At 39.5% G+C, this 18,744-nt stretch overlaps 1 protein-coding gene across 1 annotated transcript in view; it reads left to right on the plus strand.

The window, feature by feature from the left end:
- The window catches only part of LOC309552561 (uncharacterized protein), a 104,956-nt gene extending 88,720 nt beyond the window's left edge, over positions 1–16,236 (plus strand). The window contains exons 18-24 of the mRNA XM_082253513.1: positions 1,405–2,026; positions 4,646–5,601; positions 5,684–5,778; positions 7,273–7,486; positions 9,259–9,498; positions 11,900–12,237; positions 15,219–16,236. Coding sequence (XP_082109639.1) covers positions 1,405–2,026; positions 4,646–5,601; positions 5,684–5,778; positions 7,273–7,486; positions 9,259–9,498; positions 11,900–12,237; positions 15,219–15,470 — 2,717 coding nt within the window. The 3' untranslated portion in view covers positions 15,471–16,236. The remainder of the gene's footprint in view (positions 1–1,404; positions 2,027–4,645; positions 5,602–5,683; positions 5,779–7,272; positions 7,487–9,258; positions 9,499–11,899; positions 12,238–15,218) is intronic.
- The last annotated feature ends 2,508 nt before the right edge of the window (positions 16,237–18,744 follow it).

The following is an 18,744-nucleotide window of genomic DNA, read 5'->3' on the forward strand; positions in this document are numbered from 1 at the left end:
TCCGGAATTACCCACATTTGCTTCAACCACTACTCTATGCCTAGTGAGGCACACCATGTGAAATAATGTATTGCTATTGCATTATCAAATGTTAATGGTTTTTATTGATGACATATTAATAAAATGTATCGTTTTTAATGATTGCTTATGTACGAATTTGTGCCTGGCACTGCTAAATCCCTCTTATTGTTTTCATCCCTTTTCCTCCCAAGGGAGAGAAAGGGGGTGGGATCTCCCTCCTTTCTACTTTTTTATGTTTTTCCAGGGAAACAACAAATTAAAACATTTTGCACCATATGGTATGACAGCTACCCGAAATATTCAGCAATTAATCACAGAATTTTATCACACTACCATATCGCCATCTATAAAATATATTGCGTAATACCTTGTGCTATTATAAGCAGCTCTAGCATTTAGACTTGTATTGGCCAAACCAAGCATTTTCTCATGATTTTATAAATGTTTTTTATATATTTGTAATAAAATGTATTTTTTATCTATATTGATGTCCCCGTCCTTCTCTGGTACCAGTAAAGTCCACTATGTTCCTATTAGTTTTTTGCTTGTTTGCTATAGTGTTGGTTCGTACCATAAAACCGTGATTTGGCCTTCGCCTTAAAGCCTAAGTTTACCCACAAAGATAAAATACAAAATTAGCATCTTCCATTATTTACAGCTTCTATGAATGAAAATGGATTTATGAATGGAGGACTAGGAAATGATATCCATTCATAGATCAGATCACATTTAATTCATAGAATTATTAGTACTGGTTTCTATGAATGGAGGAGCTGGGAAGAAAGGGCAGTCATAGTCAGGCACTTTTGACGATACTTTGACAGCTCCTCAGTTCTATTAAGCCCTGCCACATCAGAAGATTGTGGTGGCAGGGATGGGAGGGCTTCAGATGACAGAAGATTTCTACTAAAGCACAAGGGACACACTGAGCCCACATTCACATTCTGCCCACATTCTGATCGAATTGCCGGCAATGGCACTGTCCGAATCGGTACTGTCCGGCACTGTTCGAAAAGTTTCTGCACTACCTTTGGCAACTTCAGGGGGTGAGTTCAATAGACATCTGTGCAGGAACCTGCACAGATGTCTGTGAAATCACCCCCAAAGTCCGACTGAAAATGCTGTTTTTAAATCGTGCGAGTTCAGCTGAACTTGCATGATTTTAAACCTGCCTCAGTGTGAACCTACACTGTAGGTAAATAATGTCCCCTGTGCTTTGTGTTTTTTTTTTTGTAGGTAAGCTTAGGCTTGAAGGCTAACCCTGCATGAGCCTATGTTCACCTTTCCTTTAGGCTTTGATTTGTGGGCTTTGATTGCTCTTTGACTAATAAAAACTTCAAAGATTTAATTTTATTATAATTGGTTACATATTTTTTCTTATAGGAAATATGACAGTTAAAGAAGACTACAGTTCACTTGTCCATGGCCTGTGCAGCCTGGACTTCTCTGGAGACAGCGTACCCTGCCAGCTTCTCCTAACCGGTGACACGGCCTTCCCATTGCTAGTGACACCAGCACAACACGTCCTCTTGGCTGCCTCTAAGTATGGGAAGGGTAAAATAGTGGTCATGAGCCATGAGGCATATTTAAACGAACCACAATTCATGGATTTCCTGAAGAACGCTATAGCCTGGCTGAAACCATCTTTGGAAGCAGTAATTGGTGTTAACAACAATCTAGAACACCTGGAGCAGACTCTGTCCTCCTCTGGACACAGGGTAGAAAAGGTGTCTGGTCTGAAGAAAGACCTAGGGGTGTTCTGTACTACTGGATATGATGACAGCCAGGCAGAAGATATTGTCACATTCTTGAGTCAAGGTGGAGGTGTGCTTATTGGAGCCCAAGCCTGGTACTGGTCTTACTCTCACCAACAGGAGAATGTTCTGTACCATTTTTCCGGGAACAAGATAACATCAGTTTCTGGAGTGTATTTCACCAACAAATATGGCGAGAAGGGGAGCTTCTGTGTGAGTGAAAACATACCATGGAGGCCAGTGTATAAAGAGTGAGTATTCTGTGTGATTTATCAGTGTTTTCAACCAAGATTCACACAACCCTTACCCAAGATTCTTCTTTTTTTTTCTAATTAAATCACACCACTGTGTCAAATATGGGCTGTGTAAATTCCCTATGCTCACTCCTTCCCCCCTCCCTCTGTGCAGCTGCGTACCTTACCCAATCAATGGTAGGGAGAGGATACAACAAGCTTTGAGGACACTGGGAAATGTAACCCAAATTACCCCCACAGGAGCTGCTTGAAATAATGGGTTCTCTGTTCTGCCACAACTCTTTAAGCTGCTCAGCCCCCCACTGACACACCTGGTTATAGGTTAAAGACCGTTCACACCTGTGTAATGCTACTACTCTATAATATTACACATAAAATGGGACAACGGGATAGTACGTTGTGGATAAACAGGTGTATTAGAGCTGCACAATTATTCATTAAAAGATCACAATCTCGATTCAACCCCCCCCCCCCCCCACGCAATCTTAATCCAGCATTTCCACTATTCAGTGCAGAGCAGTTCCTCTGCTCATAGCTGTCAAAAACAAAAGCAGCATGCAATGTTTATCAACAAGATTGTTCAGCCCTGAAAGAGAGGGGATAAAAAGAAACATTGTTTCTTTTATTTCCTTCTGTTTATTAATTTACAGATCAAAGGGATGAACTTTGGTCTGCAAGTGAAGTAAAGTAAAGTAAAGTAAGTGAAGTACAGTCTGCAAGTGAAGTAAAGCAACCTGTCAAATAAAAAATAGTTTATTCTAAAAATTATTATTTTTTGGGGGTTTTTTTAATTAAAATGTTCTCTCTGTTTAACCCCTTATTAACCCTTACTCCTTCTCCATTTATTTTTTTTCCTGCGGATTTTTTTTATTTACTTCTATTTTATAAACTATTAATCATTTTTTTGTTTGCATTATTCATTAATATTTTTACATCTTTAACACGTGTTTACATGTGTCACATTGAAAGAAGCACAACATTTTAAAAATACATTTATTTCATTTGTAAAATAACTTTTCAATGCTTTGTACAATTGCTGACAGCTAAAGTGTAAACAAAAAAGATGCGGTAGGTATCGTTATTTGGTATCGGCGAGTACTAAAAAAAATACCCTAATATAACTTAATGGTAATTATTTTATTTCTATACACATTACATTATTTTTCATTACATTTCCTTAAATTTGATTGAAGCAAAGAGTATTAGGTCTTATTTTATTGCTATCTTGTTTAATAACCTAATGTTCAGGGGTTGTAAATCTTTAAAATAAAAACATTCTTCAGAATCATGAGAGAATCATGATCTTTATTCTAAGCAAAAAAAATTGTGATTCTCATTTTATCCAGAATCGTGGAGCTCCAAGGTGTTTTAAGGGAAGGTGGTTAAACAGTGAATGAATCAATAAGCAGAGAGCTGAACAGGTTTAAGGATGCAGCACTAGATAATGTGAACACAGACCCAATCAATTGAACTGTGGTAATGATAATCCAAAGTATAACTGGTGCAAACAGGGTTAATGGCATTATCGCTTAGTATCTCAGTCCTTTAGTCCCTGGAGTGGACGCAGGCAGCTCAGTGATGGGTCTGCACTGCTCCAGGTCCCTGCATACAAGAGGCTCGTAATGGCTCAGTCTCTCCGCACTCTAACGTGTGGATGTGTAGCACTTACCCCCACAGAAGCTGCTTGAGATGAAGGGTTCTCTGTTCTGCCACTACTCTTTAAGCTGCTTAGCCCCACACTGACACACCTTGTTTAAAGGCCATTCACACCTGTGTATCTTAAATGTTAGCAAGCTACCACTCTATAATAATACACAAAAAATGGGACACAAGTAACTGTATAGTAGATAAACAGGTATATTAAGGCAAGATAATGAATCCCTTCCCACCTGGTCTATATTATTAACAAGGCCGGATGGGTCATATGATGTCCTCCAACTCGCATGCCTCATGCGCGCCATAAGAGCTACACAGTGGCACGATTTGAACACAGATCATTGTATCAGGCTGCTGTTTGTGGCCTTGATACCATGTGATCTCTGTGATTCACTTGTCATTGGTAAACAGTGGTTGTAATTCATAGCCATTGTGTACAATTGTGAGCTCAGTGATGGTGTGATTGGTCAAAATAGATTACATAGGCCAATTACAGTGGACCTGTACCATGTGATAGCTGTGGCCAAATACAGCTGTCACAATAGGGTATGAATTATTGTTTATACAGTGATCATCACTGTAATAAGCAATGATGGTGTACAAAAAAAATCCTCATCACTTCCCCAGAACAGTACAGTGTCACTATGGTGACTATGCTCTAGTGACAGTATGTAAGTAAAAAAAATATATATATTTTCTTTCATACTGTCACCAGCTAGTGTCCCTGATCTCCGCCACACCAGTCATATGGTGACACTGTGCTGCTCTGGTGACCGTATGTTAAAAAAAAGCAGCGGTGAAGAGAGGAGAGCTGGAAGCACAGTAACAGGGGGAAGGAGGGAGGGGGAGAGCGGGTGAAACACACTGCAAGCTGCACCCACTTACTCTTATAATTCCTGGTAATTTCTTATTGTATGCAAAACTAATGCCTGCATGGGTGTCTGATTTTGTTCTATACAGTGTACATTTTTCAGCGGATTTAAAACATCTAATGCAAGGCGTTAATGACCTGGACATCAGTGGAGGATGTTTGCCCTCAGAACTTCTTCTTCATGGACCTCTAACATTTCCAGTTGGGCTCAGCAACAACAATCAATGCTTTTTTGGTGCTGCATACTATGGCAAAGGACGTGTTGTTGTAGGAACACATGAAAGCTACCTCTCCAAGCCAGAGCTGAAGACCTTCATTCTCAATGCTGTTTCTTGGCTAGATATGGGCAGAATTGGAAAAATTGGTGTTAAGCAACTGGGAAATCTCCTCCATATGTTACAGACTGAAGGTTTACCATGTGTGGCTTCTGACTTGATTCCTGGTCTCAGTGTGTATTGCTGCACCTCGTACAGTGATGCAGAAGCTGAAAAGATCCATAGATTTGTAGCAGAAGGTGGAGGCCTGCTTATCGCTGGCCATGCCTGGTACTGGTCTTACTCAAACCCAAATGTGCTTTCTCAGTACCCAGGAAATAAAATCCTCAACAAGTTTGGAATTAGTATTTTAGCAGGGACAGTTGGGCAAGGAGTTTATAAGGCGTTGGATCCCAAAGCAGTTGATAGTACATACCACTTCCCTAGTGCAGCCTGTCAACTGCTAAGGGACTTGAAAAGTGGAGTTGAGATAAAACCACCTCTCAGCTCTTGGTTGAACAAACTCAGACAAGATATCTCATCATACATGAGGCTCCCAGCCAGCCCTCTCACCTCGTCACTACAGCAAGAACTGGCACATCTAGTACAGGGGTGTCGCTTACCCACTGTCAGTAAACAGTGTCCTGTGAAAAATGACTCCAAAGAGGCTTTTATCATGTGTTTGGCTCAAGAAGTCAGCTGCATTAAATGTTTGGATGACAGTGGGGAAGGTGACATGGATTTATTGGACCAGGACCCTGTTACAGTACAGATTGATGCCACAAACCCAGGTAGAACATTAAAAAGTATAATGTCTGTGTCTCTATCTATGCAAGCTTTGTGGTACATTACCAATTACTGCATTACTCCTAGGTGCTGATGCATGGAGAAGTACTGGACTCTTTCTGCCCCCTGGAAAAACTGCAATACTAATGTTTCCAGCATCAGCTGCTGGACAAGGTCTTCAGGTATTTCTTTTCTAAATGCTACACTGAGCTGTACTTACCTTTGTTGCCCTTTTTGACATCCCCATTTGCCATGTAGTTGCAAATCATAACATTTGAGCTAATTTACTAAACGGGTTATGAATCTTCACAATATGTTCTGTGATTGCTGGTTGTCCAGTCATGTGAAAAAAACTAAATACTGTTCACTTTGAATCCCTATTCAAGTGTAAATGAAATAAGTGTGAATTTGCATTTCACGTGATTGGGTGAAGATTCTCAACACCTTTGGTTAAATAGGCTAATTGTGTATAAGTTAGCTTTTAAATCCGACCATAGACGGTTTGAATCTCGACTGGTTCAGCAGGAACCGTCTGAGATTCGAAAATGTATGGGCAGGCTGAATGTACCCAATTTGATAAATCGATTGACTTGGGTACAACCAGCCTGTCGGATTTTATATGTGATTATTGCTAGCTGGTATAACAGCTGCTAGCAATAATCACTGTGTTCTCCCAGCAGAGATGGCTTCCCCCACCCCCCAGCCCCAAAACAATGGCTCCGCAGAAGGGATTCCTCCATCAACACAGAGTGTCTTGATTGGGCCTTCATTTCTTTCCTGTAGCCCGTGGTTGCAGGAAAGAGATTTGATCCCTCTATGGCCACCCTAAGTTGCAGACACTTTGCAAGAGCTGTATTCCACATAAGTTTGTCATTTAAAAAAAAAAAAAAAATTGTATTAGTTTTATTAACAGTAAGTTCAGTAGTAAGTTATGTATAACAATATAACAAATTGTCCCAAAGCAGAACTTAGGGGTGGACTACTTACAAATAGCCAGCATAAGGGAGCCACAGGTGCAGCATACAGCCTCCCATTGCAATAAATGGATGTACGCTGCTATATGAGGCTTTACACCAATGCTTGCTCAAACTCGCTCATGAGCAAACAACCCTGGATGCAGCCTGTGGTTCCTTTACAATGGCTATTTACACTGAAAGCATACTGTCTAAGAGGAATCCATTACTGGACACTATTGGAAGTGTCCATGTCACGGAAGCCGCAATGTGGACACCAAAAGAAGAAGATAAAAGACTCAGGACCTGACGCATCATGTGACTATGGATTTAGGTGAGTAAAAGGGCATTTAGCATTTTTTTTCTTTTTTTTTTTTCTTAAATAAACACAGAAATTAGTTGGGGTTGATACTGGGTAGGTTAAGTTTTAGTAAAAGACACAAAGTGAGCTCCCAGCAGGTGCCACTATAAGAAGTTTACAAGTGTGGTGAGTACATCACAAGAATAAATAAAAGCTGTTTCTCCATATGGGAACTGGATAAAAGGAAAAGGGAGCATTGGGACACAATCTAGAGAGGGAAATTTGGGAGTACATTTTGGTAATTTCTATACAAATTGTTTAAGAATAGATTTATTGAGCAAAACAAATTCAATATACCATTTCTTTTTAAAGAAGTTATATAAACATTAAGCTTATACATTTCTTTTACTTTTTTTTTCCAGGTTCAGGTTGGCTGCCACTCAGATAACTTGGATGGAGCAAAGGAGTTCTGTCGTGCTCCTGCGGTTATACATCGGAAAGATGTTAGAGGAGAAAAAGTGAAAATGTCTTGTGTATGGGGAGGTCTTCTATATGTTATTGTCAAAGCAAAAAGCCAGTTGGGTCTGATTCCAGTGACAGTGTGTGGTGCCCAACATGCTCCAACATTTATTAAGGGTAAGTATTTGCAAAAGGAAAATACTGAGTGCAGAATAGTTTGCACTTTATCTGTAAAGGTGCATTTTTGCTATTAAATATATACAGATTATATTGCAGGGATACATTTTTGTTTAACACAGATAGGTTTTGAGTTTTTGCAGAGATTTTGTAAAAAAAAAAAAAAAAAAGAGAGAGAGCGAGAACAGAAGTGTGGCTCCACAAAACTCATGATCAGTTATTGCATATGGAAGGTAATGGTTTGTTTACAAAAGACTACCAAGGATAAAGCAGATAAAAGGAAGGCTTGCCTGTTTGTAGAATCTTGCTTTTATTAGTTATGAAAATAAAGGCCATGTTGGTATTAATAAATGTACAATTTTACTGATTTTTATTTTGTTTGATAGAGCGGGGTACAGTTTAAATTACTATCTGTTACCCCATTGGAGAAATTTCCCATCACATCAATAGAGATGCTATTTGTTGGGCTTTAAAATAAAAGTTTAGAACACATGCAGTTGTTGGTAGAAGCCTAAATATCAACACTTTGGTCTTCTGATACATTCGATTCTACGAAGGCTTTAAAGACCATGCTCCAAAATGACTGCAACAAATAATTTCATTGCTTCTCTATAAGGCCTTGCTTACACTTGCGGTTGGGGGGCACTACTGCCTCTGAACACGACCATTTAAGTGTATGGGGCAATGCCAGAACTGCCCTGTAACTGTGTGCAAACCAGGTGGTAAGGAAGCAACATTTTCCCTCCAAATCAACTGTCAAACATTATGTAAAAAGCAATTCACTTTGGATCATTCATAGAAGGTGACAGGTGTTAACAAGCTCTTAGAACAGTGGTCTCCAAAGTGTGGCCCGCGGGCCAGATACGGCCCTTTGCGTGCCTTTATCTGGCCCTCGGAGCACCATTCCTCCCACTGATATGAGGCACTATTCCTCCTACTAACACTAACTATGAGGCATCATGCCTTCAAATGTGGGGCATAATTCTTCCCACTCCCACTATTCAATTGTGGTGCGCTATTCCTTCCACTGACAACAATGGGGCTTAATTTCCCCTGGTAACTGCAATGATGGTGCACTGTTTTACCTTTTTTTTTTGCCAAGACACTTTCTACTCCCACTGTCCATAGTTCGGCCCCCCCTAAAGTCTAAAATACTATGAACTGTCCCTTTATTTAGAAAGTTTGGAGACCCCTGTCTTAGAGAAAGCATTATTCAATAGTATTTTCAATAATTGGAGGACCGTAGCTCCTGACACATGCACACATTTAGCAAGCATGTGTATATTGGGGTGCAAAGTAGAATCCAATCAGAATGTTTTTTAATGACAGACCACCATCTGATGTCCATGGATAAATAGTATATAAACAGTAACAGTCTATAGGTAGGTAAACAAGCCAAAAAATAAATTCCAGTAGCAGACTGGAATTCATTTTTGGCTTGTTTCCAGGGCTGGACCTAACATTGAAACGAATTATTCCCTGATATAAAGCCACATGTCTAGCTTATTAGTAATGTATACAACAAGTAGTATCTGAAGTACAGAAATATGTACAGTACATTTCTGGTATCAAATAAAAAATTATTACTGAAACTGCAGTGGGCTGTCAACTTAACAGCAGTTTGGGTATGGTCGATCATAAGCCAGCTTCTTCCTTTTGGAAATTTTACTCAATACATTTTATACTGCAATACCTTACAATTAAATGTTATAGGATTGTCAAATTCTTTTAAAATAAAGTAGTAGAATAATCTCATTTGTATTCTTTTTTAGGTCAGACTAGCCTCTCTTTGTGGCAGGAAACAATTCGAAACTATCCAGCTCCTTGGGCTGAGCTTATTACAGAAAACATCATTCTTACTGTGCCCTCTGATGCCATCCGCTCACTAGACGATCCAGAAACTTTGATGTCGCTGTGGGATGAGATCATGGCAGCCATTGCTGATCTAGCAGCAATTCCTAAGAAATTTCCCCGTCCAGAAAGGATTGTGACCGATGTGCAGATATCAGCTGGTACGTTGTTATTTTTGTTTTGGTGATCATTGATTAAGAAATACTTTAAAGGCTACTCTCTGGTATAATACTGTAAACTTGCAAACCTCAGTCAGTAAAGAAAGGCACACTTTATGTTATAGGCATTTAATGTAAAGTATTTTTCCCATGAAGCAAATGTTTAATCATGGCAAAGTGAGCACATTTTCACCCATTGTGCAGGAAAACAAATTAACTTGGACATGTTATGTGGATAATAGCTGCATAATTCATTTTAACATACCATATACAGTACATAACTGGTGCCACTTCAAATGATGGGCAATGACCCCAATCCACACCACCATCTTTTGAATGTATTTAAAAAAAAAATACTTCACTAAGAACAGGGCTGCCATTGTATACTTACCAGTAGCCCTGGTGAAAACAGTGCATTTTTTTGTGACTTCTTAATGGAGATCTCTACCCTCCAATACACGATCTCCACCTCTTCTCGAGTCCTCTGCAGTAATAGGGGTTTTGTTTTTCTTGTTTTTATTTTCATTCACTTTTTTTTTTTTTTTAAATAAAATGTCCACCTAGGTGAATGACATGCAATCTCCTCCCTTTGCCTCCCAAGAGGCATAGCCCTTTATTAAGGAAAGGAGGAGGGGGCAGGCCTGTCAGCACATCATTGCAAGGCATGCTGGCTGAACCCAGAACAGCTGGCAGCCTTCTGATAATGTCAAAAGAAAACATGGCAGTGCAGGACTGAGTCCTGCCAGAAGAGATGAAGATCTCAGCTGGACAGCACTGGATCTGCTGGGTGGGCAGGTATCCAGAATTAGCAGAACTCGCAGCCAGAGAAGCAGGGGTTAATAAAACAAAATGGGGGTAAACGAGGCGATTAAATGCACATTTGGTGGTCCTGCCCCTGCCTCGTGAGATTTTGGTCAAGGGTCTTCGGACTCCTGTCTACCCTCTTCCACGTACCCTTCCACAAGGTCCCCAAACTTGCATTGCTCCATTGTCTGATCCTGGGCCTCTTCTCTTACCAGCAGAAACTAGCCCCCTATCTGTTTATCGCGGCAAATTGCACAATAGCAAGTGCCTTGAAAAAGCCAGCTATATAATTTTTAGAGGTGAAGAGCAGCTTGACCACCCTTATGATCCATGAAAAAATGACCAGTATCCTACACAACTCCAATGCCAAACTTCACACCCTAACAGCCTGGGCCTCTCAAACTAACTTGACCGGACCCCATCCCCAGCCTGGGGTAACTTCCTTTTCCTACCCCTTCTTTACCTCTCCTCCTGCCCTTTTTTCTATTCCTGGGCCCCTTGCACATTACTCTAATAACCCCCCCCCCCCCCTCCGTTTTTTTTTTTTGTTTGTTAATTTATTTGTTCCATGCTTAGTTTTGGTTTTGTTCATCCAATTTTCATGGAAAGGGCTGATCCTCTTGCCCACCTCAGCCCCTGAGTGTGCAGGCTCAGGCATCCTGTGTTGGCCCCAGCCTGAGGGTCACTGTTGGTTTATAATTTATATCCTAGAACACATTTTTATTGGTGTCCTTGTCTGAAAATTTTTATTATGTTTCATGTTTATATCCCCTGCGTGGAAAATTGGCATCTGGTTTTCCTTCGCATATCAATAAAAACATTGTAACAGAAAATAAAATGGGGATGGAGGGTGAAAATCTTCTTTTAAGTTGCATTTTTTTGGTATTATTTAACCATCATAAGACATACCCATTTACTGACACATTTTCTACATATAACTTTTACAGCATGTACAATACACCTGATCACGCGTGCAAAAAAAAAAATGTGTTTTTTTACATCTTAAAAATAAAATATTCATTTATTAAACATGACATTTTTCCCATAGAGCCTTTGAATACTCATTAGCACTTCTGTTGAGAAGTTGAATCATAATTAGGGGCTAGTACCACATCGATGCTACAAAAATGTTTTATTGTTCTAAAATTGGAACTTGGATTGCAACTTCTGTTTGTGCATGATTACATTACTGTCTAAATTGTACATGATCTTGAGTCATATACTTCTGCTGTACAGTGGTTACATTGCAACACATGAGATAATATCATGCTTTGGATACCACAATGCTCTTTAAAGAGATAGCATCACTTTATTTTTTTTTACAGTATTTAGTTCCTGATTGGACAAAGTACACGCAGTGTTTTTTCCCATCCTCCTAGGTGCATGGCTGCCTGACACCGCAGCTGCTTTATAGTGAGTGCCTGTCTTTGGCTCCCAGCACTTGTACAAGGCAAACACCTGCAAGAGGATTGCAGAGCTATTGGAGGTTGATGCCTCACCTCTTTCTGCATTCCTTCTGCTGGTGCTTTCTGTGGATGTATTAGTGTGATTATAGTGATGTGTGATGTTGATCTGTAACTTATTGTGTCTTGTTTTTAAGGTTGGATGCATGCTGGATACCCAATAATGTGCCATTTACAATCAGCAACAGAAATAACCAATGTTGAGCACATTAAAAACAATGGTTTCTGGGGACCTATACATGAACTTGGCCATAATGAGCAGAGGGGCAATTGGGAATTTCCACCTCATACCACAGAAGCAACATGTAACCTCTGGTCAGTATATGTACATGAAACTGTCCTGCAAATTCCAAGGAATCAAGCACATCCTGCACTAAAGCCAACAGACAGGGAGACTCGAATCCAGCAATATTTAAACAATGGAGCCAAGCTGGCCGAATGGAATGTGTGGACTGCTCTTGAGACCTACCTTCAGGTATTGTACACCAAACAACACTGATATCTAACAACAAAAAAATCTTACTTGGCAACTCATAAAGGCATAGGAGTCACCTTATAAAGGGCTAAATCTTAGATTTACTCATGATTTGCGAACAAATTATTAGCCTGATTTATAACATACCTTCAAGAAAAATTGGCGTTTGTTCTTGTTTTAATGTTAATTGCTGATTTCTGTAACATTTACCATATTTATAAAACAAGAAACATGCTCACAGTCAGAGGGTGGAACTAGAGATCATAAGACCTCATTGCAAAATTTTGACCTCTCTATGCGGTCAAAATATGTAATTGACCTTAACATAAAGTATGTCCAATTCAAGGCCATGTTGGCCATGTTGCAGGGAAAATGTCAGTGTAGTCACTAGTCAGTTCATTACTCCAGGTAGAAGTTGCAAGAAAAGAGCAGCAGTGTGGGAAAATAACCTTTCTTCATTTCTTCAGCTATCAAAATGTCCTCAGTAACTCACCAGTCTTCTTATGTATCAGTTGTTCTTTTTTCCTCCACCACTATCGATTTAAGCTGTGTTTTTTTTAAATGATAATCCTTAGTGGTCATATCAGTTTTAACCACTCTGTATTTAAAGTCTCAGGGACACTGTGTTAGGCATACAGTGTTAATACTGTATTAGAGTGCTGGCCTGGATGACCTGAAGCTCTGAGGGCTTATAATCTACTCCTAGATGGTGTGGGGAGCAAAGGAGAGCTGTGACTGACATGAAAATCCTGAAGGCTTCTCCTATGTGTCTGATGTCAGCTCTTTTGGACAGAAGACTTTTTAGGGGATCAGAGTTGTTGGCAAATGCAGCCTATAAACTGACCATGCACTACTTGAATTTTGGCAATTTCCTGATGAACGATGAAATTCAACCACGTCCCACCCGACATCCCTTGATTGGAAAATCAAAGGAGTCAGACAGAAAACTGTTGAACAAAGAGCAGCCACATCCAATCAGATGCAGCTGCTCTTTGGGTATTTTGAACGGGGACACATAGGCTTTTGTAGCTGTCCCAGTGGGTTGGCATAAACAGTGGTGCATCCTGGGATAGGCTATAAAAGCCAAGGGCACATGTGGCAGGGGGTCTTTGGGCGGGAAGCCAAGTCCCAGAGGGAGGGTGACGGCTGTCTCTACTGCAGTTGTGAAAGGTGGTCACAGGCAGTCGGCCTGGTGAACCTGAAGGTGTGGCTGAACCCAGAGGTCCAGTGGAAGCTGACAAGTGGAGTTTTGAGGGAACGGTGACTCTGGAAAAGCAGTGTCCGTGAGTACAGAGGAACTTGCCCAAAGGGTTTGCCAGGAAGGGGACCACTCTAGAAGCTAGGGTCAGCGGACAGGTGTCAGCACATAGGCATTGAGAGAAAAGGGGGTGCCAATTTCAGAACCCAGAAGAGAGTATTTACTCAGGAGCATTTAAAGCAACTTCACTTAGTGGCAAGGTGAAGCAGCGGCCTTGCCGCATTCTACAAGTTATTTGTCCTTCAGTCTGTGAATAGTGAGTAGTTGGAGCATCCCACTCATCCCTTCTCCAAGTTCTCAATAAAACCACAAAAACCAACATCCCCTGGATTGATTATTGACTGAGCCAAGAACTTTTAAAGCTGTTAACTGCTGTCTGTTGCTAAGGGTAACCCGGGGGAATCCAGAAAGTGTAATTCTCAGCAGTCCTCTAGGACTATAGGATATATATATATATATATATATATATATATATATATATATATATATATATATATATATATATAAAAATGCATTACATGTAGAGTTTTGTAGTAGGAAATTAAGTTTGTTCGGACTTTGCAAAACTCAGATACCTTGCTTGGCTGAGCTCTAACTAAACAGAAACTAATACCTTACATAGTATTTTGCCAGCGGTAGATTCCTGCTTTTTTCTTTTAGCATCAACTACTAGGTGGTGCCATAACCCAGGGGCCACAAACTCTTCATGCCACACAGATGAGGTATATAATTTCAGTCCATTAATGATTAGTAAGCCAGTCTTAAATATGTTTATGGTTGAAAGGAGTCTGTAAGATTAATGCCTCTATACCCCTTGCACAGGTTCTTACCTCACTGCTTTGGTTAAATGCACAGCACACTAGATATTTTATGAAGAGTATCATTGGCTAAAAAAATGGCATACCTTCTATTCAAGCATGAGTTAAGGGACTAATTTCTATTGTGACTATTTTGCTTATTCACTGGCTTCAGTACCTGGGGAAAGTACAGGTTTGCATTTTATTAAAGTCAGAGGAGACCTCGTCTCACTTATTTCACTTTAAGTGTTTCACAAGTGTGTAACTCACGTGTTAATTTTTGTATTTTGTATTGTATTTTTGCAGCACAAATAAGCTTATTTTCTATTTAAAAAAAAAAAAAAAAAAAAAAAGTCAGAGGAGACGTCCTTATTTTCATACTTCAGTTCAGGAACTGTCAAAGCTAGATAATCAGCATGACAGACAGGCAACTAGCATTTTAGACGTCATCAGTGGCAGCCTCTATGGTTTTTTATTTTTTATTTTTTAGAAACTCATGATTTCTGGAGCGCACTTAAAACATTGTACCAATACTAAAAATGATCACCTTTTATATCACTTTGGAAACAGTCCAATGCAGCCAGCATTTTATCATATAAGTATTTTCTGTTTGTCCTTGTTTTCCTGCTGCAATGTGTGTGGGCAAAGCGGAAGGGGACTTGGAGAAAGGGTAAGGCATAGACCAGTAAATATGCACAGGTGAGATTAGATTAGATTTATATTGGGCTCCAACTGCAGTACACAAGTGAAAATTAGACTAACTCAGCTATATTAATATATAGTAATTGTGTTTGACTAGTAATATAGTAATTGTGTTTGACTAGAGTTTACAATGTACATATAACAGGCAGCACTATTTTGCATACATGATAAGCTGTGTGTAGTGAGCTTTTATTAACACAATAACCAACTTTCTTGATTTTTAGTTACAAGAAGGATTCGGATGGGATCCCTTTAAAAGACTATTTGCAGAGTACCAACAACTGTTAAATGTCAGTGGAAACAATACAGATAAGATGAATCTCTGGGCAGAGAAGTTCTCTCAAGCTGTCGATAAGAACTTGTCTCCATTCTTCAAGTCCTGGGGGTGGCCGATTGAAGAGAAAACCAGCCAGAGGTTAACTGCATTGCCTATATGGGAGGAGGATCCTATGAAGAAATATACCGGTTCTGCCTAAAGGCATTTACAGCAACCACCCTGTATCATATTTCAACGAGCAGACATTTAAAACCAAACCAAACCCAGATATTATTCTACTTGTTGGAAGCATTGAATGGCTAAAACATTCTGTATAATTTTTTCTTTTTGAGATTTCAGTTTTCTTATTAAAAATATTAAAATCCCTGATCCTTTGTGTATAAACCTGCACATAGAGATGTTAAAGCTTAATTTTAGAAATACTATGGCTTTAAGCAGTATGTTTGGGCCAAGTTGGCAAAATAAACTATTTGCTTTCCTAGTCAATGAAGGGGCTTTCAGCATAAACTGTGTTTAGCATCAGCTACAGGAAGCCTTGCATTTATTCATAAAATTACAAGGCTTCCTGTGAATGGCTGGGCAGCACTCAGCCTGGCTTCATTTTGCACTGGGAACGGGACAGGAAGTCCTTGTACTGCTGCCAGAACACAGCTCTGTATACTGTATGTATGTAGCTGGCGCTACACAGAGTTTATATAGTGCTGACAGATGCTGCATTGGTTATTAAAGGAAATAGTTTGGACCAGCTTGGTCCAAACAATCTATTGACGTCATATAATTCCTGGATTAGGGCTCTAGCTCTCCTGTCTTGAAAGCCCTAGGATCATTGGTTTGAATCCCAACCATGACACTCCCTGCATGAAGTTTGCATGTTTTTCCTGTGTTTGTGTGAGTTTCTACACACTTCAAAGACATGCTGGTGGTTTAATTGGCTCCTGTCTAAATTATCTGATGTGAGTGTACAATATGTAGTAAAAGTGCTGTGTAAGGCCCCTTTCACACGGAGCGGACCGTATTGCGATCCGCTCCGGCACTTTTTTTTTATTTTTTTCACGGACACGGATGACATTTGTGTCATCCGGTCCGTATGTCCGCATATCATCCCATCCGTTTGTGGACGATATACAGACATAATGCATGTCTATGGGATTGCGGATGTCAGCGGATGACACCGCTGACATCCGATTTTGCGTCCTTTCCGTTTTTTAAACGGAAGAAAAAATAGGGTTCTGTTCCGTTCCAAAAAACGGAACAGAACTGAAAGGACGCAAATCAGATGTCAGTGATATACGGACATACGGAACGCCCGTGTGAAAGGGGCCGAAAATTGTTGGCATTATTTAAATACTGTACATCTAATAAGCAAACAAGTACCCTTATTATTTTACTGACCCTTAATTAACAAGCTGAAGCCACAGGTGCAGCAGGCTGATGACAGAGAGAATAGAGAACTTTCAACACTAACAGACTAATCCTGTCCTACCTGTTTGATTACATTAGCAGTGTACTAAATGTGGCTCCTGTTTACCTAGGATTTTCATGCATCCTGTGTTTAAATTGGATTCTGTGATGAGAGTTTAAATAGAATTCTTAGACACTGTGCATATTTTAAAAGAGCAAATGAGACAGACTACACATACAGTTCTGGGTGTGACCCACCGACCAATCACAGCCCAGATGAAAGAATTTTACTATATATTTTATTAACAATAAAAACATGAAAACACACTAATCTACAATACATTACATCACATACTGGCCCAACAACCAACCAAACTCTTTCTAACACTTTGACTGCCAAGGAATGGCTAAGCTGTAATCCGATAATACTACTAACAAAAACAGACACACTACTTTACAGAATCTTCACCATATAAATGTTTCAAGGTATTACAGACTGTAAAGAAACTATTGTATAAAATGACTCCAGCTAAATGTAATGATCAAATGTGGTGCTTACATGTTTTTTTTTACTACAAACTATACAGAGCAATAACGTTTTTTTAAACATTTAGTTGGGTTGATAATTGAAATGACATATTACATAAATCTTCATTCCTTTCACATAAACATCTAAGATCGTTAAATACTTTAGTTACCCTTTTACCTTACTGTAGCAATACCTTTACCTTTTTCTTTATTGAAGTATACAGAAACACGTATAACCGGTCAGGCACCATATATAGTTTGTTATATAACAGAGCAAGAAAGAACCAAGCACTTTAGGTGTACAAGGTATGTAAGTTGGTTACATACTTATGCTACATCATAGATAACTTGACCAAGGAGGTTAGGTTGAATTTACAAGCCTTCTGTTAATAAATTCAAACCAATTGTTCCAAAACAATTTGTTATCTGCAGTTTGCTAGTATTTTACTATTTTATGTAGATTGTCAACATAATAGTGTTTTACAAGAAGGAGAGGCGCCTCTAAGTCTAGGAGTAAAAAATGATTTAATAAGTATAAATGACAACTCACAAGCCCTCGAGCTTGAAAAAGGAGCATGACTGCCGGGTTTTTCGCAGTTCGCTGGCTCAGAGATGCGTCCCATTACAGTGACGTCATAACTCCACGCTGCCCTCCATCTGCACCTCAAGCCTCACTTTGTAACCTATTCAACCCTACGACCAACTTTCTACTAGCAAGGAATGATTTTACACGAGCTGGCTAGCAGTGAAACGTCAACTGATGGGAGCTTATCGGGATTATCCATTTTTCCCTACAGATGTGCCTGATTTACTTTTATCCTTGTGAGCTGCCATTTTATACGTCATTAAATCGTTTATACTCCTACACTTAGAGGCGCCTCTCCTTCTTGTTTATTCTGAGCTGTTGCTGGAACCTGCTTCTGTTTCCTCGTTGGTGGCTGCCCTCAGTGAATGGATTTTATTGCTACAGACATTTGCATTGTTACCATTTGTTACATGGACTCTTGATTGGAGAGTGGTTCAAACTCCCGACATAGACTATAATATTGACATTATTTTTAAAGGTATATTGTTTTATGGAATATTACATTTTGCACTTTAATTTGTGTTTAATAAGGTTTTTACCATTGACATTTGAATCAATAAAGAGTGCTTTAAACTAAATCAACTGTCTATCCTTGATGCCTTATAATAATTTTGTAGGAAAAAGGAAAAAAAAAAAAAAAAAACAGTTAAAGAGGGGAAACATGGAAATATGTTGGAAGAGAAAAAAAAAATCACGGGAAAGTGAGAAAGGATATAGGGGGTAAAGCACCTGTCAGGGGAGACAACAACCTGTAAATGAGCCTGTATAGTATGCACCTTGGGGTGCATGAGTATACAGCACATTCAATTTTACTTGAACCCTTGAGAGCACTGCCAGAAACTCCGTATATCATATATTACTGGCATTTTAAAAAGGTAGGATTTACAAAGGATTGGGCATGTCCTCCACAGTCCTTGCCTACCTTCATGTGATAGCACTGTTGAGAAGCTGCTCAGGC

Source organism: Pelophylax lessonae (assembly GCF_965119305.1).
Source record: "Pelophylax lessonae genome assembly, chromosome: 4".
Taxonomy (NCBI): Eukaryota; Metazoa; Chordata; class Amphibia; order Anura; family Ranidae; genus Pelophylax; species Pelophylax lessonae.